General features: G+C 39.7%; 2 protein-coding genes across 2 annotated transcripts in view; both read right to left on the minus strand.

The window, feature by feature from the left end:
* Positions 1-9,462, minus strand: part of LOC110402156 (mucin-5B) — a 50,117-nt gene extending 40,655 nt beyond the window's left edge. The window contains exon 1 of the mRNA XM_021403916.1: positions 287-9,462. Coding sequence (XP_021259591.1) covers positions 287-368 — 82 coding nt within the window. The 5' untranslated portion in view covers positions 369-9,462. The remainder of the gene's footprint in view (positions 1-286) is intronic.
* Positions 9,478-25,776, minus strand: part of MUC2 (mucin 2, oligomeric mucus/gel-forming) — an 89,750-nt gene continuing 73,451 nt past the window's right edge. Inside the window, exons 36-54 of the mRNA XM_021402134.1 lie at positions 25,190-25,328; positions 24,554-24,951; positions 23,388-23,562; positions 22,576-22,823; positions 21,498-21,681; positions 21,170-21,374; positions 20,335-20,513; positions 18,205-18,274; positions 17,788-17,888; positions 17,595-17,626; positions 17,218-17,395; positions 16,494-16,598; positions 15,547-15,587; positions 14,800-14,922; positions 14,241-14,339; positions 13,471-13,599; positions 12,777-12,816; positions 12,364-12,493; positions 9,478-10,946 (exon numbers count right to left, since the gene is read on the minus strand). Coding sequence (XP_021257809.1) covers positions 10,694-10,946; positions 12,364-12,493; positions 12,777-12,816; positions 13,471-13,599; positions 14,241-14,339; positions 14,800-14,922; positions 15,547-15,587; positions 16,494-16,598; positions 17,218-17,395; positions 17,595-17,626; positions 17,788-17,888; positions 18,205-18,274; positions 20,335-20,513; positions 21,170-21,374; positions 21,498-21,681; positions 22,576-22,823; positions 23,388-23,562; positions 24,554-24,951; positions 25,190-25,328 — 2,829 coding nt within the window. The 3' untranslated portion in view covers positions 9,478-10,693. The remainder of the gene's footprint in view (positions 10,947-12,363; positions 12,494-12,776; positions 12,817-13,470; positions 13,600-14,240; positions 14,340-14,799; positions 14,923-15,546; positions 15,588-16,493; positions 16,599-17,217; positions 17,396-17,594; positions 17,627-17,787; positions 17,889-18,204; positions 18,275-20,334; positions 20,514-21,169; positions 21,375-21,497; positions 21,682-22,575; positions 22,824-23,387; positions 23,563-24,553; positions 24,952-25,189; positions 25,329-25,776) is intronic.

Genomic DNA, 25,776 nt, shown 5'->3' on the forward strand with positions numbered 1-25,776 from the left:
TCACTTTTTTATTATGTAAATTACATGTGGAGAGTCTGCTTTTTTAAGATTAGTCACTTAGGACATAAAGCAATTGATAAACTACTGAGTGTTGGGGAAAAAAAGAATAATGAAACAACAGTAAGTGACTTAAATGATTTAAATTAAAGAGGAGACAGCAAAATGCTGAACAGTATCTGGCATGCCTACAGCTCATACATGAATATGTTACATCTTTTCATTTAACAACTCCAGTTGTCACCTATGGGGATCAATATGTGAACAAGAATCTTAGTTTTTGACTTACCTATCTGAACTGGTTCTTTCCCCTTGCAAAAACTCCAAATGAGGCAGAAGATCCAAAATGACCTCCCCTTTTTTACTTCCATCTTGCCATGAAGTGGTAACTTGAAAATCCTTCCAGGGAAATGTTTTTTTCTTGGCTTATAGGCAGATTTTTATAGTCCAGGAATTTGGCATGAGAACAAAACATTGATGGCAGAGTACCTGAAAGGTGGAGCTTCATTCATTTTTCTTTCAGTTGTCCATGTTCAGCACCCAGCAACATTCTGTCTTTTGGAAAAGACAAGTATCCCTTTCTCTCCTCTACGCAGGGATGGAGAACTGTCCTTTTCTTATCTCCTTTCTTAAAAATGTTTGTTTTCACTTCCATTACAGTGTTGCTTTTTCTTTAATAGCTTTATATATATATATATATATATATATATATATATAGTACTGGGTTAGTAACAAGCAATCATAGCCATTTTTTACAGTTTTTCTCTGGTTTGCACATCAGCACAGTCCTCTAGCTCAAGGAAGTGTTTGTTGCTTCTGCTGTCTTAGTGGCTATATTTCTAAAGGTTACAACTAAAAATATTGTAAGGTCAGGCATTATGTGCAGTCATGAAGAGTCATAACCATAAAACATCCAGAGGGTTCAGTCGTAATATCTAAATCAAAATCTTCCCTCTTTTGGTTTGAAATGATTTCCCCTTGTCCTATCGCAAAGATCCTGCTAAGGAGTCTGTCCCCTTCTTTCTTACAGCCCCCCCTTAGGTACTGAAAGGCTGCTATCAAGTCTCCCTGGAGAAGGGAACATGACAAGGAGAAATTATTTCAAATGAAAAGAGGGAAGATTTAGATTGGATGTAAGGAAGAAGTTCTTTTACAATCAGGGTAGAGAGGCACTGGCACAGGTTGCCCAGAGAGGTGGTGGATGTCCTGTCCCTGGATACACACAAGGTCAGGCTGGATGGAGCTCTGAGCATCTGATCTGGTGTAGGTGTCCCTGTTCAGTGCAGGGGAGTTGGACCACATGGCCTCTAGGGGTCTGTTCCAACTCAAACGATTCTATGATTCTATGATCTGATCTATGTTCTACTGTAGGATAGTTCTTAAATATCCTGTCATAGATGTTTGATGCCAGGAACTTTAGCGGCTCCTGTGGACATTTACTTGCTGTGTTGGCACAAGCTGTCCTTCATCTTACCCATGCTGTGGGGGCAACCACCTCTGGGGGACAGGAAGCCAAAAAAAAATATCTGGCAAACAAGCAAAAAAGACATTCCCACATGTTCAACTGCTCCATGGTCCTTTGGGAATATAATAATGCCAAAATGATGCCCAACAGTGAGTGAGCAGGAATGTGGCTTGAAGTGGACTTACGTTTCACCTTTTTTGCAAGTCTTCAAGCAAGAGCAGCCCATGGACTTTTATCTTGCTGGTAGGCAGTGAGCCAGCCTTGAGAACTGTGCCTAGCTCACTGCTTCACCAAGCTTTCTGGTGTGTACGAAGTTAAATGTCCTAAAAGTGCCCCCCAATTCTTGCAGTTGTTCCCCTCACACATTTCTGAGCCACTTACTCAGGTGCAAACATCTGCCAGGCAAAGATTTGCGGCTGCTGCTGCTCTTAAGAAAGTCCCGCACTAGCAGGTGAGAGCATTGTGCAGTGCATGAAACATGAGTTCACGTTACCCCTTTCCCACTGTCTGTGCCTCATTAATTCCATTGTCAGACACACTCGAGGCAGGGCACTACTGGAAGGTAAAGTCTGTTCTTGAAGCCATGCCATTTTGGCTGCTGCACAAACTGATAGACTTCACGGCACCAAAGATGGAAGTAATAGATTTCTGCTTCTTTTCCTTTTAATCGTCCTTCCCTCTCTTCTCCACCCTAACAGTCATGAGGTAGAACTGCAGGATACCTAGCAAATAACACAGATCGTGAGAATATGACATTTTAATTATGAGGATGATCTGCACTCCCGCACAGTGCAACAGTAACACTCAAAGTCAGCAGACTCTTATGTTAACTTTCAGACTGAGTTTTGATTGATGGAGCCTCCTCCTCGATTTCCCCAAATCAAGGCTACATTCAAAATCTGAATGTGGAACTCTGTTAAGATATAGCTTTTTTTTTTTTTTTTTTAATCATGGTCCTCTTCCTTTCCAATACCCATGTAGGCATTCAATACATCTATTTCATTCACATTGATACGAGAGCAGAAAAAAATCAAGAACGCAGCGATCTGATTCCTGACTTCAAAACAAAATGCCCTTATCCCTGATGGGTAGCACAAAAGCAGCAGAAGCCACAATTGCTAAAGGTACTCTTCAGATTAGAGTGGCCCTTACACGACAAAGACATAGTGAGACTGATCACCGCAACTCCCAGCCCATTGTCTCCTACTTGTGGTTCGGGGCATAACAGAGTGGGTGGGAGGGATGAGCTAATGTACGATTTTCCCTTGCAAGCCCCAGTTAGCACATATGGACCTGGGAGGAACATTAGCAGCGCACGTTAAAAGGGTGACCAAGGGATAGACAAAATAAAACAAACAATTACTTGAACCACCATCCACATCTGCTCCATTCAGAATAGAAAAACATCAGACACCTAGCTGATCTCTTCTGCAAAAAACAAGGAGACCCAGGAGACCTAGTCCTCTTGCCATGTATCATTTCTTACCTCTGCTTGTCTGCTCTGCCAAATTTGCCATTCCTCTGCCATTTCTTGGTGAGCACAGATCCTGCCAGTGACTAACCAGGGCTGCTGCTGCCAGCTTCTCTGCAGAGAACATGGGCTACATTCCTTGGAAATCACTGGATCCTCCAGTCCCCTGTAATCATTTCAGAGCTACTGATAGGTGGAGGTTATGCATTTTTCAAATGAAATTTTTGTAGGCAAATGTGGCAGCTCTGAGGGTTTTGGAAGGAATACATGGTAGCTTTCTGGAGGGAAATTCAGACCAACAGGTAATTTGTGAATATGTCGGTTTGTTACCATGGAATTGTTGCTATGGCAGGCATGCAAGTTATAATTAATCCCCCTGTAGTGAAACACTGGGAAAATATCTCTTTCCTTTATTGGGCCCTCCAGCTCATGAGGCCTTCACTCAGCTGCAGCTGTACTATCAAAAAGAACAATTCCTTTTGGCCCCTTTACAGCCCATTTCATGGATCATTTGCTACTAAGGGGTATGTGATTTTAGTAAATACAATTGGTAAATATTAACTCAGCTTTTTTATCGCCACTGACTCACTGGAGATAAAGCGTCATGAAGGTAATGTAACACATCAGTGACTCACATCCCATACAAGCTTGGTAAAGGGGCAATCAAACTGGAGGCATCTTAGGGGTCAACACCACTCATACCCAGCAACTATACTAAATGCAACCTGATAGAAGGTTGCATTTGAATTGCAACTTTCTGTCAAAGGGTGATCCAGTAAGTACTGTAACTGTCAAAGCTACCAAGAAATTTGTAATTCTCTGTTCTGGGTGAACCCAAGTGCTGGAGGGTTTGGCCTGGAAATCCTTTAGTATTCCAGGCCTTTCCAGGCAAAAGTAACTGTACTATTTCTTACAAAGTGTACCCACTGTGAAATTGTGTTTTACCAGCATTGCCTAGATGATAACTAGAGAAATGCTTTTTACTTCACTGAGAAGGTAAAGTTAGCTAGGAAAACAATTAATTAGGAATTGGTATCAAGCCCTGCTGTGCTGACATGATAACATCTGAAATAAATTTGGCAAACTATTTTGCATAACGGATGGTTACAACATTGTTTTGCACCCTCCTAATTGCCAGAATAATTCAGCATGGATTATGTTCTTATCCTTGATATAATCCCATAAAATTTAGGGAATTTACTTCAAGGATTTATTTGGTTCGTCTAGTTTGTATCTACTACGCGGTTTGAAATGGCTGGTGGCATACGGTGAGCTCTAACAGGCGAAGTTCACCGTCTATCAAAACACATGAAGAATGCCCTTGGTATTTCAATTTTGGTAGGAGATGGGTAGGTGTTTTCTTACATTTTTGCCTTAAAACAAAAAAAACTCCTTAGCCTCTCATCTCGTCATAGGGTTCCTTGACCTTTCCTGAACTAACCAAGGGCATCAGTTGCTCCCATTTGCAAGGAATCAGTTCAGCTGCTCCTTTTCTGTTTTTTCAAGAAGATGTAGATCTTTCACAATCCATAACCACGGATTGTAACGACATGGCTGATTGGTGTTTGTGCATACAGGTCTCTTTGACCTGTTGGCACTTCCTCACTTAAGAAAGACTCCCTGCACAGAAGGCCATCTCATCAGGAGAGAGAGCTTGGGCTTGCTCTACCCAAAATATTTTTTCTTTAAACAACCTTCCTGATGAAAAATATGGAGTAGCAGAATAAAGGAACCCCCAACCCCATTTGGGGGAGGATATGAAAATTCTGCTTTAAGAATGACAGCTTCATGGGTTTCAGGCCAGAGTTGATACTACCCCTTTCCTTTACTAAAAGTAATTTCTTCCTTCATAGATGCCAAGACAATTCGGATAAGGCCACTGCATACGTAATACCAAAGTCAGTATAACTGAAATTACATGAAATTACACATGCAGTCACCATCTCCACCACACTGAAAGTTACTAGAAGCCCAAAGAAACACAGGATTTGACTTACTACATTCCTATTCAAAGCCTTCAGGCTGCCTGTGTTTTTAAGAGGGAGTAGCAGTGTACAGCTCCCACATATACTGCAAACAAAGAGCAAGGAGTCCTCAGCTACACTAGTCCAAAGAGACAGGCTATTGAAATGTCACTGCTGTGCCAGGTCACAGGCACTGTGCAAAGCTGTGTTCCTTGATCAGAGTTTCTGTTGCTTTTGTTACCGTTTAAAAAAGAGCTGTGTGAAGCAATGTCAACGTCAGTTCTACCTGATTTCTGCCAAGTAGGGTAGTTGGGTGTATATTGCTTCACTTATGTAAGAAGAATGAGATTTCTTCTCCACCTCCCTCCCCACATGCTTGCAAATCTTGCCAGAATGTGAAAATCTGTGATACTTCTCTTGTCATTAAGTCAGACTGAGATTAGCTGCCTGGAGATGGTCTGTTTTTCTGCTGCTTCTACGAGTGAAGACCAGCATCTGTGTGGCTGACCCTCATGACTAGTCCTTCCTTTAGTCTGAAAGGCAAATGAGAATGTTTTACGTGCCAAACATACCACATAGTTCAAGAAACACGTCAATGTGGTACTTAGGGACATGGTTTAGTGGGCAATATTGGTGGTAGGTGGACAGTTGGACTAGATGATCTTAGAGGTCTTTTCCAACCTTAATTTTCTATGATTCTACAATACATCCAGGAATAAATTTCCAGGATGATTCTTAGAAGGTACTCTTTGTCTACTACATAAATGAAAACAGAATCCTCCCAGAAATCATTTGTGTTGAAGTGGAATTTCTTCTCACTGGAAGATCTGTGATCTCATGGAACTAAGGAAGATTGACAGCAGTTGGGAGAACACATTTCTTTATCAAATGTGGAGAGGGAGGCTAACCAAAAGCGTAGCAAAATGTGACATACAATGCTTTCTGTCTTTATATCAATCTGCAACGGAAGCATGTTTCAATATGGAAGTTGTTGCACTGAAAAAATATCAAAAATACATTGAGTTCTACTATTTTTTGTGAGTTTTCTCAAAGTTGTTCAAGTCTCGGAATAAGAAAAAAGTACAAGTAGTTTTTTTTTACTGTTCTAGAGACAAGTTTGTGAAAGGAATTCAAGTATTTTTACATACGAATGCTGAAAAACTGGAATTTTAAAGGAAGTCCAGTTTAAACACATCACATTTTAAAAGGGTGATGCTGAAAAAAAAGTATCATGACTTTCTATGTTGGTGATGGGAATATAGCTTATATAGCCTGGTTGGAAGGTAATCTGTGAGGCTGCCAGTTAAGAGCACAGATGTTCACAGTAGCCTGAAAAGGCTGAGTTAATTTAGGAAATCTGGCTCAGGAAGGGGGCTGCTTAATAAGAATTTGTTTTCCATTAAAATACCTCCCACTCTCCAAAACTGCTGCCAGAAGATGAAATATAAGGAACTGTGTATCAGCTCTCCAGTTATTCAACAGTATTTCAGCTTTTTGCGGGACCTAAAGTTCACTACAATTTTCTTTCGTACGACTTTAGAGTTTGTCAATCTATCTCTGCCTCCTCTTTTCACAGTATCTGAGTTTGCTTTGCTACACAAGCTCAAATAGTGTATAACAAGCACTGTAACTACATGATTATTTACTCAGGGCTTTGCCTTCGCTGAAGTCCTTTGATTGGGGTTTATGTGCAGAGTTCCATGTGCTTAGTTCAGTGAAGTTTGGTTTAGCAAAGTACAGTTCAACAGTAAACATACGGAAAATTCTATCTTGCCCTTCCTCTCCCATAGCATAAAATGATAATGTCCTAATATAAAATTACATCATTAAACAAGATAGCAGTTAGATCAGAAATCTCTTCCTTGTGTTCCTTTGCAGGGGGTTGCTCTTGTTTTGTATGGGGCTTTTTCTTCCACTTCTGAATCCCATCCACCTCACCTCAGACAGCAGAAGTGATTTTTTACACACTGCTAACAAGCATTTGCCTTTCAGGCCTTGGAGCTCTGGAAACAGTTTTCCAGCAACGGTTCATGAAAGAACTATGTTCACTGTAACAGAAAATCTTCTGCAAATTTCTCCCTGTTTTACTGGTAGAGTTATATGAACAGCGCTGAATCTGTCCAAGATTCAAACTACCTTGGTGAAGACACCAACTGGGAATAAAACCCATGTACTTCCACAGACAAGGCACATGCTGCAATCATCTTACCTCCAGGGAAGCATGTAACCTACTATAAAGAAGACTTGGGGTGCATCTCAGGGAATACTTGTGTGCAACCTCAGCTTATCAAGTGGCCAAGTGTTTCAGAGCTGTGCTGGAGCTCCCCAGCTGCAGTGCTCTCTATTTGTGTGGCAGTGGCACCCTCTCTGAGCTACAGCCAACTCATTCAGGTTTGCTTCAGCATATTGCAGTGGTCTCCTTTGCTGGGCCTATGCTGTAAGACTGCTGCTGCCTAGGAAGGATTCACTTGAGCTTCAGATCAACTCAGAGGAGCCTACATCTGAGGCAGGGACTCAAAACCACAACCGCTAGCAAGCAAGGCAACGATCTTGCTGTGGGTAAATTATAGCTCTAGCCTGTGCTTGGGATATGTCAGCCTGCCACTATCTGTCCTTCCCTCCCTTAGCCTGTCTGGGGCAGGGGGGTTTGAATTTGATGATTATTGAAGTCCCTTCCAATGCAGGCCATTCTATGGCTCTATGATTAGGGAAGGCAACAACAGAGTTACAATTTTTTTGCTTTGTTCACCAGAATGGCCATGCAGGCTCATGCACTATAATGAGGGCTTCAGGGACAAGTTCAAACCCCATACTTAAAGGAATTTTGTTTCTCTCTGGCTTAGAGACGGTATGCCAAAATGAGGCCAAATCAAGCAGCTCTCGGAGAGCAAGAGCTAAGTCTCTGGCTTTCGGTGCCTTCAAAGGTGGTGTGGCTAGTTCCTCTTGCCTCCCAAGAATGTTTCCTCCTTTTTCAAGGCAAAAATAAAACTGTTAAGCAACTGGAGTCGAAGAAAAGTAAGTAACAAACCCAGTGGAAGCTCTTTGCCACCAACTAAAGTGGAAAACTAGACAGAAAGTAGAGGACGAGTGAAATACTGGGCTCAGGTATGGAGACATGCCAGTGTTTCAGCCAATCTGCTACGCAGCTGAACTCTGCTGGAGCTTTTGCTGCTGTTCCTTTTTGCTATACTCTGGAGGACTGTGAACTTCCTGGAGAACAGAGAAATGCTTGGAGTCCAGCTCATTCTGTCCCAGTACCAATGCTTTTTATGAAGCTTTCAGTGCCCCTTTATGTCTTGCTTGGGATCAGAAGATTCCACTATCTCCTCTGTAGCCCCCTAATGGGCTAACATAGCTTTGTGAGAGATTTCTTCAGTTAGTCTCCTGGGTTTTCCAAATAAGTCCGAGACTGTATCCTGCAGATGCAGCAGTTCTTGCTTAAGAAATTAAATACTTTGTGGGTCAGGAAGGGCAGGTCTCCATTTGCTTTCAAGGGAGCTGTGGGAAGGAGCAAAAGCACTGCTCACTGCCACTACGACTCTCTTTGAAGATATACACAATTAATGCTTTTTTCCTTCCTCTCCTTCTAAGAGACTATTTGTGGATTTCTCTGCTAGAAAATGTTTTAACTGTTCAAGATTTGATTTTGTCATCCAGTTTAACACAGGTGTGAACTGAACTGCAAAGTTCTGAGGTGACAAAGAGCGCAGAAAGGTTTGACATGTACAGTTTGACCTGGAACTGCAAAGCACTTGTAAGTAAGAATTCTCTGACAGCGCCTGCTCTTGGGAACCTGCTTATAGGCAGCACTGACCCAGCAGCAAAACCAAAGGGGCTGCTCTATTCCTAAGCACTGTAAAGAACACCACGTTGTGCATATGTATCAATTCCTACCAGAAGAATTTATTTTAATGCTTACTAAAAGCATACAAGTTCTGTGGGGAAATATCAGCATCTGCTATTCTCGGAAGTAACACTCTTTACCTGGTAAAATACATATATCCCTTTTGTAGGCAGCAGGCTTTTTATTGCCTCTGAAGTCATTTTACATTCTTAGCCTTACACTGCCCTGTAGTGGCAAAGCCAAAATCTGCAGTGATACTGGTTACACGGGATCTTTTAACTTCTGTAATTAGAACTAGTTGGCCCATCACTGGGAGGGACAGAAAAAAACCCTGCAGTAGCATCAAAATGCCACTACAGAATTAAAATAGTTTATCTTTTTCATAGGAAACAAGACAAATCTGTTCATGCCATGAATCTGCTTGTCTCCAGAAGCTATTGGCTGACTCCATCCAAATTTACCTGCAAAAATGAAGATCTCAAAGACAGCTAGACATCATCAGATTTTAAAACAAGTGGTCTTAAAAATAACTCAAGGAAAAGAATGGATGTATTGTCAGCACAGAAGCTGCTAGATGACAAAGAAACAAACAGAGAAAGTGAACTGATAAATGCCCCAGAAGAAAAGTCTCAGTCACATCTCACAGTGAACCAAGAGACAGAAATCCTTAGAATCCCACGCTGAAGTAGAAATCAGGCTTCATTAGCGTTGGAGCTTGCTACTTAAAGTGAGTAAACTTCCTTCTTCTTACATCTGCTATCTTCCCCCCCTCAACTCTCTAAAGACAGTACTCTGAAGATGCAAAATGTCCAGTGTTTTATTTTCTGTACATCCCTACTGGTTTCTGCCTTTCAAGTTGTAACACATTTGGTAGGGTTCATAGCAGCATAGAATGGGGTCAACAGCTCTGGTACTTCAAGTAGCAAAAATGCTTGCATTCTGGTTGATGGCACAAGCAGTTACTTTCAGCTCTCAGAAGGTTAAGACAACTACTGTTCATCAAGAGAGGCAAAAAAACACAAAATACGATCTTTGCACACACCAAGTGTGCGTTACTCTAATTGTACTTCAGCTGCCTTCAAGAGAGCCTTCCAGCTCTCAGCTAATACCCTTCAGCTACCTTTGCAATGAGATCAGATAAATAGGCACTTCAGAATGTAATTCAGTTAATCTCCTTTGAATATCTCCTTTGGTATGAGATGAATGAATGCTGAAAATGGCTACGTCACTCCATTTCCTGCAGTGAAAGCCTAAATATGGACATCTTCTTTGCGGAGGTTGACATTTGAAGACCTCCTACTATAGCACTAATCATACATCCCTCAATTGTTTGAATGTGAATGAACTTCATATTCTCAAAGCCAAAGGACTACTATCTTTCTGAAACTATGTAACTGTGATGAACTGAGGCTGTAACACACAGCTCTGCTAAAATGAGACCTGGTGCCAAACTGGAGTGAAAGTTTCTCAGAGTCATTTGAATCATTTTATGATGCGTTATTCTTCTTCAGATTCAGCAGGCATACTCAACTTTTGCCCCACCAGACAGGATCTTCTAATAGTTCAGTTTTTAGTGAGCTGCAAATTGATATTGCAAAAGGTTGGAAAATACATCAACAAACTTCCTATAACTTGAAAAAAAAACCACTTTCCTTCTCTTTTAAAACTGAGGCTCATCAAGATAGTATATGAATAAGCACAAAACCTGAGTTTTTTTAAATGTGCTTTTAATCATTCAGAGGAAATAAGTTGATTATAAAGTGATCCAGAGGGGTATGCAACTAGGAAGAAAGTTCACTGTACTTTTGTACACAAATAAATAGAGCATTGTTAAAAATAATTAGAGAACATACAGGATATAGCAGCGGGGAAAAGCTAAGTTCAAAAGCTGTCACGGAAGATCAGAGTGGTGTATAGTTCCTTTACTTGAGTGCAGTTAGTTTTTTTCTGCTTCATTTTGATGTTAGGCTGATGGCCCTTTTCCTATGATTTTGAGTGCTCTCATTGCTTTCTTCTGTGCTGTGAGACTCACTAGATTCTGGGACTTCGCATTGAGTGTCCTGACAGCCGCAGCTTTCCACATACATATACTTATGTGTAATTGAGTGCCCAGAGGGACATTTCAGTTCCACTTCCTTCATGCTAGTTTTTACTTCCTTGCAGCAGGAACAACTGTGCTCCATAGAACTGGCCTCAGCAGAGTACCTGTTAAGATGGAGAAAGGCAACATCATTTTGCGCTAGAAGCCAGCATACAAAAGAGAGACTGAAGACAGGTACAGAACTCCTGTGAGAAGGTTGGTTCTGTACGCAAAAGAGCCATTTTTGGGGCTAATGAATAGTCCTAAGCTCATCTGACAGAGCAGCAGTTATAACAATATGCATTTAAAATTCGGTGCATTTGGATGAGATTTTCTTGTAAAAAAGAAATTATAGTCTAGGTCCTACTAAAGAAACACGAGTTCAAGGAGTTCAGTTTCCTTACATTCCTCTCATCATCCCAGCACTGATAGATGTTAAACATGCTAGATCAAACAACTAAGGACAGATGCAGCCCTGAACTGAGAAAGAAAACTGCATAGACTTGTGGCTACAATGCCACTTACAGTGGCATCATATCAATCGGCTACAAGAGCTACAATTGCATCAGATGAATCAAAGTTTGTATCCCAAAACAGGCAGTGTTAACAGGAAGAGGAACCAGCAGCTCCTTCTGTTGCTGTCTCAGAATAAAGATGTTTTTTGCAGCATTGTGTCCATCACCTTCCCAAATACCAATGCTAACCTGCAGAATCTGTCAGTATCAGCACATAAACTGTGTCAAGAGCCATCTTTGTCTTATGCTTGCATGCAGAGGCAGCTCCAGCAGGACTCGTAAGAGGTATTTGAAAATACTAATAAAACTCTCTGGCTAACTGGGTCCAATCTTAGAGTAAAGGCCAGTCTTCTTTCATGTAAGGTACTCACTTGCAGCAACAGGCAGCAAGTGACAGTTTATTTGGAGATTTAGAATTATATTATTCTAATGTGTTTTAATAGCTTTGTACTATGTGTCACACTAGCCACCTTCTTGCAGATTTTCAGAGAGTAACATACAATGAAACTGCTCTACTACCACTACTCCTAAGGCATTTGTTTTCTCATTTCTTTACCACGTAAAAATTGTGCATGTTTGAAACTTCCTTTAAAAGATATGTTTCCATTTCATTTTATATGTTAATGTATATGTTTATATGCTAACTCTTGAGAGGCAGCTTTTCAGCTTATGAACATGAGGATTGGCTGCTCTCTGGTCTCATTCACATTACAGGAAATAATCCATGTTCTCTTGCAGTGACTTCTATCCAAGACAGTCTGACACGAATGAAAGACGAGTCATCTCCTCACATAGATAGAACTTGCCATAGCCGCCTTATATCCCAAAGCAATCCAGTACCCTTTTCTGCTTAGTCTTAAATTGAATCAGCTGTTGAGTCAGGGATTTCATGATTTTGTGCCCTTGAGTTTGGGAGTTGATCGTTTCAAGTCTTCTGCTATTCTGTAGTCCATCAGTTTATTGTTCCTTTTACATAAACAATGTCAGTGGCAAAATTCAAATCTGATTGTCCAATCAGTTTACTTACAGTGAGAAAGTTCCACATTTTCCTTCACATTCAGTCAGGACAACTCTCTCCAGAGAACGGCACTTCTTATAGACGATAAAGTCTTTTCTTTCACGGACAGAGCATGGTGTGGGGCTATCCAGAGGTACACCTAAAGGGAAAGATCAGAAAATAGTTTCAGTGAAATAGCTCCATATTTTCCCTGAAGTTCAGTACACTTGGCTTTGCTAGTGCACTGAAAGAATTGCCTTGAGAGGACTTTCTGCTTCAGTTTAAACCTTACCAGACAGATTGGGCACTGAATGCTTAGAGTAAAACATAAATACAGGTGCATCTATTTAAATACAAACATATCAGCCTCTGTATAATAAAATGGGCTGATTTAAGAAAATTCATTTTCTGTATTGTTAATTCAGGTACGCTGACATACTTACAGGTTTTGCAACAGCCGTTAGGTAAGAATGTAACAGTTCCCTAAAAAAAACAAAAATAGACAGGAAAAATAGTATTATTTTCTTTCCCTGTATAAAAGAAGTTTTTAGGCCAATAACAGAGGAGAGCAATTCTTCAATGGCTAGAAATTACTAGCATTTCCAGAATAAACAAACATAATAGTCTATTCCAGACTTCAAATCTATCAATTTAGTGAAGACCGTGGAAATACAGATGAAGTTTTGACTGTTTTACAGTAACCATCAAACCACCACTCCACAAAAAATTTGAAAAATATTTTCTCAGAGCCTTCTTTTCTATATTTGTATGGTACGTGGTGTTACTGCCTACTGACTGGACAGCTTGTATTTCTGTGACATTAAAAAAAAAACATGGTTCTTTTTTAGGCACGACCTCTCACAAAGTAATCAGCAAGTACTTTTATCTGAATTCTGACCATTTTTTTGGCTACTGAGAGAGAGTTGCCAGAAGAACTTTAAACTCTGGGCCAGATATCTTACTTAATATGCTCTGTAGCTCTGCACATAGATGAAGCAGAAATCTGTGCCACTGGGACAGAGAAACTTTGGAGAATGATCACCAGAGTCAATGAGACATTACTGGTAGCTAGGTGGTTGAACTAAACTGAAGTAATGAATGCATTAAGTAGAGGGTAAGTTTTCCATATCTACATACAGGTTTGCAGCTCTCCTCATTGAATGCAGGACAGGTAATCTCAGATGTGGAAGAAATAAGCTGGTTCTTGAAACTTGTACAACTGTAAATGGTGCAGTTGTTGTAAGGATCATTTTTAAACTCTCCAGGCTGCAAGTGAAATACAAAATGTAATAGAAAAGGTGAAGGGAGCTCAAAGAGAAAGGTTCCTCTCTGAAAATGACTTTCATATTGTTTCTCAGCCAATTATTTTTAGGTCAACAGCAATTTTGAATACAGAATTTTGTGCATATTGCAGTATGCCCAAGTGGACAGAATCTGCAGTTTTACATGGGATTTCCCTTGGGAAAAAAAAAATCCCTCTAAAGCACTTAGAGTACATTTGCAATACTAACAAAGTCATTTATACCCATGGATTTTACCTAGGGAAAGCTAAATACGGGGAATAAAACTGTTTCATATGCAGGCTTTTCTAACATTCTTCAGTACCCAGAAACTAAACAACAGAGAAATTTTTAAGCTTCTAATCATCACTAAATAAATAAATAGATAAATAAATAAATAAATACACAAATACCTTCCCATGATATTACTGGCTTGTCATTCCATAAAAAGCCTTTCAGAAAATTTGATTTCATTAATACTTCCTTCAGGCCAAAATATTGTTGATTAGTTTGTCTTTGCTTTAGGTATGTTGTTGACATTTCAGATGCAAAGTTACACAAAGCCTTTTCTTTGAAAAGATGAAGCTTATAAATTTGGTAGAGAGGCAACATGTAGAGCATACTTACATTCAGTATAAGACTGGAACCATGTGATGTATGTACAATACACTTTGTCTGCACACATTTTCCACAACATTCACCTTCTACGTGTTGCCGTTCATATCCCTAGATATTAAAATTAGATAAAAATGACAGCACTGATAGATGCACTGTGGAGAAATAAGTGAAAACATACTAACCCATGAATTGATTGTGCCTTGAAGCACACTCTAGAATTGTGCCTTTCTGTACCGGACTCCCACAAACAAAAGTAAAACAAGCAGGCTACAGGTGGAATTAACTGAAGCACTATGGTAAGTATGCCTAAAAACTAAGTATCAATGCATTAGGTGCACTACAGACATTTCTTAGCTAATACTCTCAAGGTGAACTGGATACTGTCGGTTACACTGTCAAGCTACACAAAATAGATTGCTCAAGGACAGTCACCGCCCATGCTTTAGTTGGATGCTCGCTTTCTGCTCCCCATACATAACGTATGCAACTAATTGATCACAATGTTTTTTATGTACGTGGGGTATTATCTTTGTTTGTTAATTTTGTTAGTTTTACATTTGTTACTTACTGGTTCACAATATGTGTCGCACGGAATATGTTCACAGGAGATGACATTCAGTTGAGTGCTGATGTTAACTTCATTAGTGCAGTAGCAACTGTGACACTTATCAACAAAGACTGAGGAATTAGGCTATAAATTTAAAGAAACAAAGGTTCTTATATTAATGAGATACAACATGTGACAGACATTTTTAATTCCCAAGAAACCTCTAAACCAAACAATGGAATAGGAATCCATCATAAACACCACTGGAAAGATATTTGTCTAGCTGTTTATGATGACAATATATTTAACATTGATTGAAACTTCATGTCTTTACTGAAGTTCTATATAGCAAAGATAAAATCAGATATTAAAAGCAAAGGAGTCATATAAACATATACAAGAAAATAGTTATTAAACCCTAAAGAAATTATTAGGGATCTATGTCTGCTCAGAATAATACTTCTGAAAGCAGAGTCTTAAAATTGAAATAAAGTGCTGACAATAAGCACAGTCTGACTTTTTAAAATGCATAAAAACTTCACTCTAAAGCCAAATCTCTCTCTGGTACTACCATTTAAAAACAACTGTCTATACACAGCAACCTTTCCAGAAAATATTTAAACACTGTTGAGCTGATAAATCCCTGAAAAAATTTGAAAATTTCTAGGGTATTGCTTCTACTGGTTAAACTTCCTTATAGCACTTCTGTTAAAGTATGCTGAATGGTCTTCTAAGCGTTTTCAGAAGACTGCTGGAATATTGACTTACCAAGAACTCAGCATTCTGATGGACACAAACCTTCTTGGGAACTGTTAACAAGAAAGAAGTTAGGCAGTTACATCAGGGAGAAAAAGTCCTTACTCCACTCTAGTCACACTCATTTCTTCCACAATGAATTACAATGTTCATGTTCAAATACAGATGAGTAGCAGATGTGGCGTACATAAAGTACAAGAACAAATACTGAATGTGCAAAAGAGGAGGAAGATTTGATCCAACACACATAGTCCAGTTCCTAGCCAAGAATGTCCATGTAACAGTTACAAGGAATTCCCTGTATCAATTATCAACAATCTATCTTCTCCTGGATACATCAACAAGGACATTTTGCCAGGTTAAGCTGAGACCACAATCTCAGTAATTCTGTAGCCTTTTTTACGGGCATCTACAACCAGGAAAGCTGTGCTTGGGCTACACGAACTCTTATCTGATTTCACAGTTGTAATACCGTGGTATTAGTAAACAAAGTTAATAGTAACCAATTTATGGAATCTGACTGCATTTATTTCTGCTTTCATTAGGGTATTACATGCAGTCTCATTAAATCTAATACTAAATTACATAATATATAATGCTAGTGCAGTGGAATTGCCAGGTCACAGCCTGAACCAGTACGTGAGCACCTGAGTGCCCGGAGCAGGAGAGCCCTGATCCACCCTTCTTCTCTCCCCCTTCCAGCCGTGCTTCTGGGATTGCATATGCACACAGAGCCTACACAGTTTGCCCCCCCTCCTTTTCCAGTGTGCCACAGTTCGAACCGGAAAAGGCTGCATTCCTCAGCTCACTCCTTTTTCCAGACTGCTGCCGGGAGGGGTGAGTTAATCCCTCTTTCTTTGATATCTTGTTCTATAGCGCCTGGATCTCAAATAAAGGCTCTGTCATCGCCTAAGTTTGCTTTACAGCTAGTCATTTAAATATATTTCCAAAGAACTTACCACACTGGTACACAGGACAGCACTCATCACTGGGAATATAAGAATGAACTTCAAATCCCAGCGTACACTTGGGGGGTTGAGTTGTGCACAAACTTGTATTGCATTCTGGAAAAAAAAAAAAAAAGGAATAACCCAGAAAGTACATTAAATCACAGGTAGGAAAAAGTATTTCTCAGAGTCCCCATTTAAGCAATATTTCATCACTAGGGAATATTCCAGACCCTCCGCAAAGAAACAAATTACACACGGAGGATGCATTTTTCCTAGTGAATCCAGGCACTGGATGGAGAACTGCACTCATATTTTTTTTTCCAGTGCATAGATACCATGTATAAGAAAAGTATCACAATTGCTTGCAAAGAAACCCTGGATAATTGTTACAGTACTCTCTCTCTGCAAGACTGTAGGCAACTGTTGCAAAATGAAAACCATACAGCCGCAGATAATTCCGCAATCTAGCTGACTTTTACTTGGAAAAAAGAAAAAAAAATTGATTTGAAACTCAAGAACTGTAGATGCAGTTATGTTGAATCCCAGAATAGAAAATTCCATTATGTTGTGTCACAGCAATATTAAAATGTATTTTATTTAACACTAGACAAACTGATTTAAAAAAACATATTATTTCTTGGCTCCCTACTTCAGGTCTCTGATGCTAAACTAGTTCTTTTCCTTTCTATTCCTAAAGAATAGGGAAAGATTAGAAACAAAAGCATTAACTCACTGCAAGTGACAATGGGGCAGCAGGGATCTTCAGGGTTGACTTCAATGACTTCATAGAAGCCTTTCCCAGAACAACTCCTCTTATTTTGTTCGGGACATTTGTGAGGTTCACATACAATGCCATTTCCACCTTCCAGGCAAATGCAGTCCTGGCAGTCTGCTGTAAACTTTTCTCCAAACTGTTATTAAAGAAAATGAAGTGAGTGATTCCATAGCTACCAATTAAAAAGAAGTAAAAAAAAAAAAAAAAAAAAAAAAAAAAAAAAAAAAAAAAAAAAAAAAGGAATGAAAAGGTAGAGAACCACAAAACTGCACCAGACTACTTTCTTCTCCCCACACCCAACCTTGCCTTGGAATAAAAAGCAAATGTCAGCGTACCTCTCTTGGTATCATATCAAATCCAACACAGCCTGTGAAAATATCAAAATAAATATCCATTACTACTCACGTAACAGTAGACATCTTCACCATATGTTGTATGAATACCACATACAGTCAGATCTATGTTATATGCCTCAGAACAAAATAAAGAAGAAACAAATATGTACCCAGTTGAAGCAGTAAAACTCACCACAGGTATTTACACAGACATCCACACCAGAGTCAAACAGCATTGTACCATTAGGACAGAAACAGCCTTCCACTTGTTTAACTGAAGTTTCATTTTGCGCACTGTATGAGACAAAATGTTCAGAGGAAAATCCTTATTACCACAGGCACACTGAGGAAGGTTAAGCTGAATAACCATTAACTGAAAATACAGGTGCAAATAATTTGTACTTCTGAGACTCAGAAGATGTCAGTGTTTGTGTTTGGTTTAGTCAAACAACATAAAATGCACAGGCATCTATATTTAGGATCAAGAGAACAGTGGTAACAAATAAGATAGTCAGTGTCTGGAGGTTGGTTGATTTCTCTCAGCCACATGTGCTTCTGATATGGCTGAACAGTTGTATGAGATGTAACTAACAGTGGAGGAATTCTTTACCTTGACTTGCAGGTTGTCTCTCGAATAGGACCACATGCTCTATATTCTTTATGTTTGGGACATTCATAAGCTGGAACAGGAGAATAAAAAAAAAAGAGGAAGAGCACAGTAAGAATATCATACAAAGTTCTCATGACTTTATGCCAAGAAGTTAATGTTTAACAATCTCAAGAAGCAAAGAGGTTAAACAGATGTCATGCAATTTTGCCACAGAGATATAGAATCATAGTTTACATTTAAGGAGATAAAGCCAGGAATCTATATCTCAGTTACAATTTTTTTCATAATTTGGGTCTCTTTTGTATAAGTTCTCAAAGGGGAATGTATTCCTACCCTCCCATTCTCTTTTGATTACACTAAACAAATGAGTGATCTGTCAATACCTGCAAAATACATAGTTCACTGTGTGAAAAAAAAAGAGATGCATCTACTAATACAGGTGTTTCTGATACATCATACATTCTGATACATATTTTTGCAGGCTCACTTATCACTCCTATTGTTAAAACCTGAAAATAACTTGTAGAAATTATTTATTGGTGTGATTTATTGATGTCTTAATTGCTCAGAAAGAAATATGACCTATCATTAGGATATTATCATAGAATGGTTTGGGTTGGAGGGACCCTTAAAGATCATCTTGTCCAATTCCCTGACATGGGCAGGTACATCTTTCACTAGATCAGGTTGTCCTGTTAAACTGAGCTTTGAACACTTCCAATGATAGTGCATCCACAACTTTTCTGGGCAGCCTAATCTACTGTCTCACCATACTCATCATCAAACATTTTTTCCCTATATACAATCTAAAGCTACCGTCTTTCAGTTTAAAACTATCACCCCTTGTCCTGTTACTACAGGCCTTGGTAAAAAGTCTTTCCCCCTCTTTCTTATTCACTGTTTTTATTTACAGAAAGGCTGCAATAAGGTCTCCCCATTGCCTTCTTCTCCTGGCTGAACAACCCCAGTTCTCTCAGACTTTTCACAAAAGAGGTGCTCCAACCCTTTGATCATTTTTGCAGCCTTCCTCTTGACCCACTCTACCAGGTTCATGTCTTTCTCATACAAGGCACTCCAGGACTGGATGCAGTAATCCAGGTGCAGTATTCCATCACCTTGTGTGTACTGATACTGGGGATTGTTCTGACCCAGGTACAGGACATTATACTAGGCCTCAATGAATTTCATGAGGCTCCCATGGGCCCACAGCATAAGCATGTTAGGGTCCATCTGGATGGCATCCCTTCCCTCTGGCATATCAGCTGCACCACTCAGCTTGGTATCACCTGCAAACTTACTGAAGGTGCATTCAATCCCACTATCTATATCACTGATTAGCACTGGTACTTTTCCTAGCTACCATGACTTTTCAAATCTGATGGAGTGTGGTTTAGCAACTACATCAGCCAATTCCCTTTGGGATACACTTTGTCAGGTTTCATGGACTTGTGTATATTCCAGTTCGACAGATGGTCTCAAACCTGCTCTTCTATCACAATGGAAAGGACTTTGATACCCCAGTCCCTGCCTTGAGGTTCAGGGACTTAAGAGATGTTGGAAGAGCGACTGCCAGTGAAAAGTGAGGCTTTTCTGACCAGCAATACCTGTAGAAGCCTATCTTACCATTCTTCACATTCTTTGCTAAATTCAGCACTGATTATCCCTTAGCTTTCCTGATTCCACCTAAGCACTGTCCCTGTGTACTTCCCAGGGCACATGACATCAGTTCCACTGCCTATGCATTTCCTACTTGCCTATCAGTTCAGTAAGAAGACAGACATCCCAACAGATGCCACTCACTGTTGGAAAGCCCTGGTTGCTGGAGCTCTATAGTGGCTGTTTCTGTGCAGATCTCCGTGGTTTGAAGTTTCAGCTGGGGCAGCCAGCATTCCCACACTCTCACTTAGCCCTCTCGTGAGACCTGCTGTGTGCCAGCCAGCTCCTCCAAACACACAGCCTGAAGAGGGCAGTGGCTCAGAAAGCTCCTCAGATGCCCCCCAGGCACATTGCAAGCTTCAGCAGCTACTGCTGCTGCTAGCACCAGCTTCCTGTGATTTGAATTGAAATGGCTGAAATATAAGTTCAATATAAGACTCCCTAACAGTTCATGATAAATGGCCAAATACTTACAGCAAACACCATTGGTATGACTTCTCCAGTCAATGCAGACATTTTGATCGGCACAGATGGCTGCATAGATCTGCAGACTTGAGCATTCCAGGTCTAAGTCGGGAAGTGTACAACTATCAAAAACGCAAGCTGCATAGTACCTATCAGGCTTAACAACTTCATGGCACTTCTCAAACACACTAAAAACAGAAACATACATCAATATTAGTTGCTAAGTAATACATAAATTCTCCCATGTGCTTAGCATGTTATTTTGTGGCAAAAGTGACACTTAAGGAGATGTGAACAAAGACTGAACTAACAGATTTCCACTAATCTATTTGACTAGATTGTAACCTTCCAAATTATTTTAAAATATTCTCCTCTCATCTACAGAACACCCAGGCACCAGTATTTTCACTCTAGGAGCTGCATGAATATTATCAAGTGTAGTCATCAAATATATTTCAAACTAGATTTTACTTGAGTTACTTTTTAATTCAGACAGTAGGTTCAAAAAACTAAGATTTTTTTTTTCAGTTGGTCTCTTTGTTGCTAGTGAACATCAGCAAAGACCAGAGAGTAGGACAGTGGAAGGCAGCACAAAAGAATGTGAGAGCATCAAGTAAGGTTATCGTAGCAGCCAGAGGGTTGAGAGTAAAATATATCAACAAAAGATGACATCTAGAAGCAGCAAAAGAAATTTAAGAAAGCCAAGAAACCCAGAGCTACAAAGAGCTACAAAGAACTACAAGAGATGGAAGACTAGTTAGAAAGATTTTTATTGAGAAATGAACCCTAAAACGGTCACTACACTTGAAAATCAAATGCTTATAAACACCAGAGAAATGCCTACCTTCCCCAAAGAAGCTCACAGAGGGAAGATTCTTTGCAAGGCTGCCCTGCTGTTGTGCTAGGTGCTTTTGTGGGAATTAGGCCTGGAGAACACTGTGGTTTGGAGAGATCAACAACTTGCCAGTGATCTGCCATGGTTTCACAGCTTTCTGCAATATTTCCATTTGGCAACCTGCAGTCATCTGCCGTGTTGTTATTGCAAATGCCTAAAATGGGTAAGAGGAGAAAGAATTGACTCAGATTCATTATCAAATGCCATTCATCTTTGTGGTAGGGCTATCATTTACCTGTAGTGTTCTGAAAGTACAAAAAACCATAATAAGCCTTACCACACTGTCCTTGAGTGTTGTTTCCAAACAGGCTGTAGGGCATTCTGATAGAAAATGACAAGCCATTGAAGGTCACATTCATTTTAAGTTCGGGAATTTCCACTACACGATTTATGCCTGACTCATAGATGCTCAAGCCGAATTTCTTATAAGGCAAAGCCACAGCCTGTTTGTTTACAGTCACCTAGTAATTAAAACAAAAAAAGAGACATACATTTCATTTGACTTTAGAAAACAATCAATTGTTCATTACTTTGCATGGGAGATAAAAATGTAAAGACTTATAGTTTATAACAAATGTCCCTGGTTTTCCTTATATGATACTGGAAAGCTAAACTTGCCTTCTCCAAGCCAAAAAGTCTTATCAGCCATTAATAAATTAGAATACATTTTGTAGTTTAAACACACTACAAATTTATTAGGGTGACTATGGCATTGAGTACTGCCTAATGCAGCCCAGGATACTATTAACCTTCTTTTGTGGCAAGGGTGCATTTACTGCAACCTAATTTTTAATAATGCTACACAGACATGTTCAAAGCAAAGTCGACAAAAGTCTAAAAACAAACACTTCTCACTCAATTTTGAAACCCCAAAGTTGGGAATGATATTTACCAATTAAACACATAAGAGTCTCTTCTCTGAAAAATTGAAGAAGTAACACCAGTCAAAGCTAGTAACAATTGCTTTTTAAAATGCTTAAGCCCAGTTCTTCAATTGCAATGTCTAGTTTACACTGTATTCTCCCAATCAAAATCTAATCTTTTCCTTTCTTACACCAATTGTCAGTTAATTTATTTTATAACCTCAACTCTTAGCAATTCATCCATGTTTATGTATTTGTGAGAGAGAACACACTGCAAAGATTCGTAATAAAAAAGGGAAGGAGTTGTTGCAATTTTTCCCAGTATTCAGATACGCAACCCTTCAATGCAGTACTAATTAATAAACCAGAATGGATTAAAATCTAAAACACACATTCAACTTCTAATTTTTTCCTAATGTTGTGAATGTAATGATGAGATTCACGATTTATTACTATTGCTGTCAATAAATCAAAGGTAACTTTTTCCAATACCTCCACTTCCACAGTATTTGGTTTCACTGTTACAATGCGCACTTCCTGAGTCTCATGTCTCACAATGAGCGCTCGTGGACAGGAAACTACATCCCGTGTGTCACAATGGTAGTTATCAATGTAGACACCAAAGTTGTCAACTGTTTTTTCAATCTCTTCCACAAGAACATATGTGCAATTCCCTTGATAGCTGTAGTACAATCCATCAAAAGTCATATAATGTGGGTCTCCCCAGCCAGTGCAGTAGCCTGCAAAAACATACAGCCAGGTTAGCTACTTATGGGAACATCCATAATGTGATCAGACTACAAACAAAATCTGTAGGTGTGGGATTCATCTACTCTAACTGTAAGAATTTAAAGTATATCTGTCAATGCACGAGCACTTTTCTAGAACTTATCAACAACAGAAAAAAACCCAGAGACTTGCAAGGCACTGTTTATCTAACTTATTTCTGAATGACAACAGAGAATAGGATTAATCATGCCCTAGAAGTACCTTTTACAGATTGCTTAAACAACTAACTTATATGCAGATTTGTAGCATATAGATGTCTGCATCTGGACATTTAAAACCTATCTTAGGAGAACAATTTGTTCTACTGGCAAAACAGTTGCGTAAAAATGATAGAAATCAAAGTAAAATCCCCCAGTTAGCTAAAAAGAACCAATGAAGCACTCTAAACAGACTAACACAGAGTTGAGTCTGAGTAGCACACCTTGCACAATATTTGTCCCCAATAAACATTACTGCTCTTCACAATTGTACTGTTCCCACAGGAAATACAATATTCCACAAAATATTATACTTACAATCACACTCCCAATGCCAGCAGCATAGATCATCATCCATGACTTGCACAGGAGCAAGCCCATTGGAACAGGTGGGTTTAGGAGGTGGCTCACAGATTACTGGAACGAGCACAATAGTATTGTTTTCTACACATATAGCCTCAGTGCAGTTACACAGCCAAAATGACTCCCCTGGCTGTGTTAGGAAAGAGAAAAAAAGAGAGAGCCTTATGAAGCAGTCAGATTGAGTCAGACTACTAACATTTATGCCTGAATAACTTCTACAGAGTTTTAAAGCACCATGTGTTTACTGGCAATTTTCTTCCCAGAAGTCTGAAACTGGGAAAGAACAGCATTCAGCACCATTAAGGCCTGAAAGCTAGATTTGTTTAAAGTTGCTGAGTTAAAAGCATAATTTTAACAGCTAAGCCAGTAACCAAAAAGGGGAATTGTTTTTTTCAGTTTCATTTGTCTAAGTTAGATATCTAATTTCATAACCTAGATTCCCCTCTAGATCAACAGGGAAACATAGGATATGATCAAGTCTGTTCCACAGATGTCTCCTGAGGCTACAGTGAAACCCAGCTATTTGGGGTGTAATGTATCAGATAACTATATGCATGCATTGTGTATGTAAGCATTTTTTTATATCTTGCCTGAGTTTCTTAGCCACTCATAATTTTTAACCATGCAAAACTAGAACTCTGAAAACTTTAGAATTGGAGTGAAAATTCATTAAATGCTGTGATCTGTTTCAAAGTTAGCTCTTGAAATCTGTCTACGACCAAGATACACATTGTTCAGCTCTCTGTTTTCTTGGGCTATACTGTACAACAAACTTCTCAACACGTACCAAACCTATTAAAAAGCATAAATAAGCGAAGAGAGTTTAGTGTCTCTTAGCCCTTGGTTTCCTCCTCAGAAACGCTTTTGATGAAAAAGGATTGAGCTGTAATAACACCTCGAAGAAAGATTTTAAAAAACTATCCATCCCTGAAGAACTAATACCAGTATAAACAATATAAAATAAAAATTTACTGGAAGTCAAACTGATACCCAAGAAAACAGGACCAAACAAAATGAACAGACAACTAATTTCTACCCAGATTAATACACACACTCTAAATATGTACCTAGACTCCTTCCAAAGCACAATTATAAAAATAAACAAAATTAAATTCACTAACCGCGTAAGTTTCATTAGGTGAAATAGTACAATTAGAGCCAGAACTGGCAGTTGAACTTAAAGTACTCAGTGTAGTAACTGTGCTATATGTAGAGCTTCCTGAAACAGTGACTGTACTGGATGTTGGAGTTGTCCCAGAAGTACTAGCTGAACCAGAGGAAACAATTTCAGACGTGGTAATGGTGGTGGCAGTGACAGTACTAGAAGAGCTAGAGGTTGTTCCTGAAGTGGTGGTAAAAGACTTCGTAGGAGTTGTTCCAGATGTCGTGACTGTCGAGGGGATTGTAGAAACTGAAGGTGGTGACGTACTGCCTGCAGTTTGTGTGCTAATGGGTGTAGAAACTGAAGCTGTCGAAGAGCCCTCCCTCACAGTGGTTGGAACTTCAGTGCCAAAAGTACCTGTAAGAATAGTACAGCAGTAAGAAGAAGTTCCTGAGAGAACAAACAGTTAAAGACTTAGTACCTGCTCAGATGTCATACAAAAAGCACGAAGCAAGGGAGCTCATGGAAAAAGACAACTCCCTGTGAAAGGAAACATGAGACAGCACGTCTATACAAGTAAATCCAGTCACTAGGCTCCAATACAACTAGGCAAACTCTGCTCTATACACCTCTCACGTCATGAAAACCAAACTACCATACTTATTCTTGCAGAGCCATTTCTCTCCAACTGCATTTCCAACCTTCACATGAGTCCATGCCACAGGCCGGAAGGCAGGCTCCTTCAAAATGGCTGTCAACAAGCATTTTGGGAACGCTCCATGATACAGACAAGTCTGCCATAAAAAGAAAACACTTACGCTCTTTCTGCAAGACGCGAAGATGCACATGGCTGACAGAGAAGCACTGGCAGCACTGTAAGAACAGAGGACTAACGCCGGGGAAGGAAAGGCAGAAGGTCTCAAAAGACATGACCTAAAAGTATCTGAAAACCACTGTGCCTGCAATGAAAGCACTCTGCCCTTACACGAGACGCCTCACAGGGGAATTTTCTCGCAGGATGAATGACAACATATCACAGCAGCAACAGGAAGACTTCCCAGCACACCACTGGCCGCCAAAGACAACCTGCTGACCCTAGGTGAAAAATCTCCTCGGAGGACAGGCGGTGCCAGGGAACAAGGGACCTTCTGCCCAGGACAAACACACTCTGCTCACCATCAAGCAAGCTGGAGGACTAGCTCTGGGCTCATGCTCTTTGAAGGAACATTCAGCAATTACTCG

This window comes from Numida meleagris, chromosome 6 (genome assembly GCF_002078875.1).
Source record: "Numida meleagris isolate 19003 breed g44 Domestic line chromosome 6, NumMel1.0, whole genome shotgun sequence".
In the NCBI taxonomy this organism is placed as follows: domain Eukaryota; kingdom Metazoa; phylum Chordata; class Aves; order Galliformes; family Numididae; genus Numida; species Numida meleagris.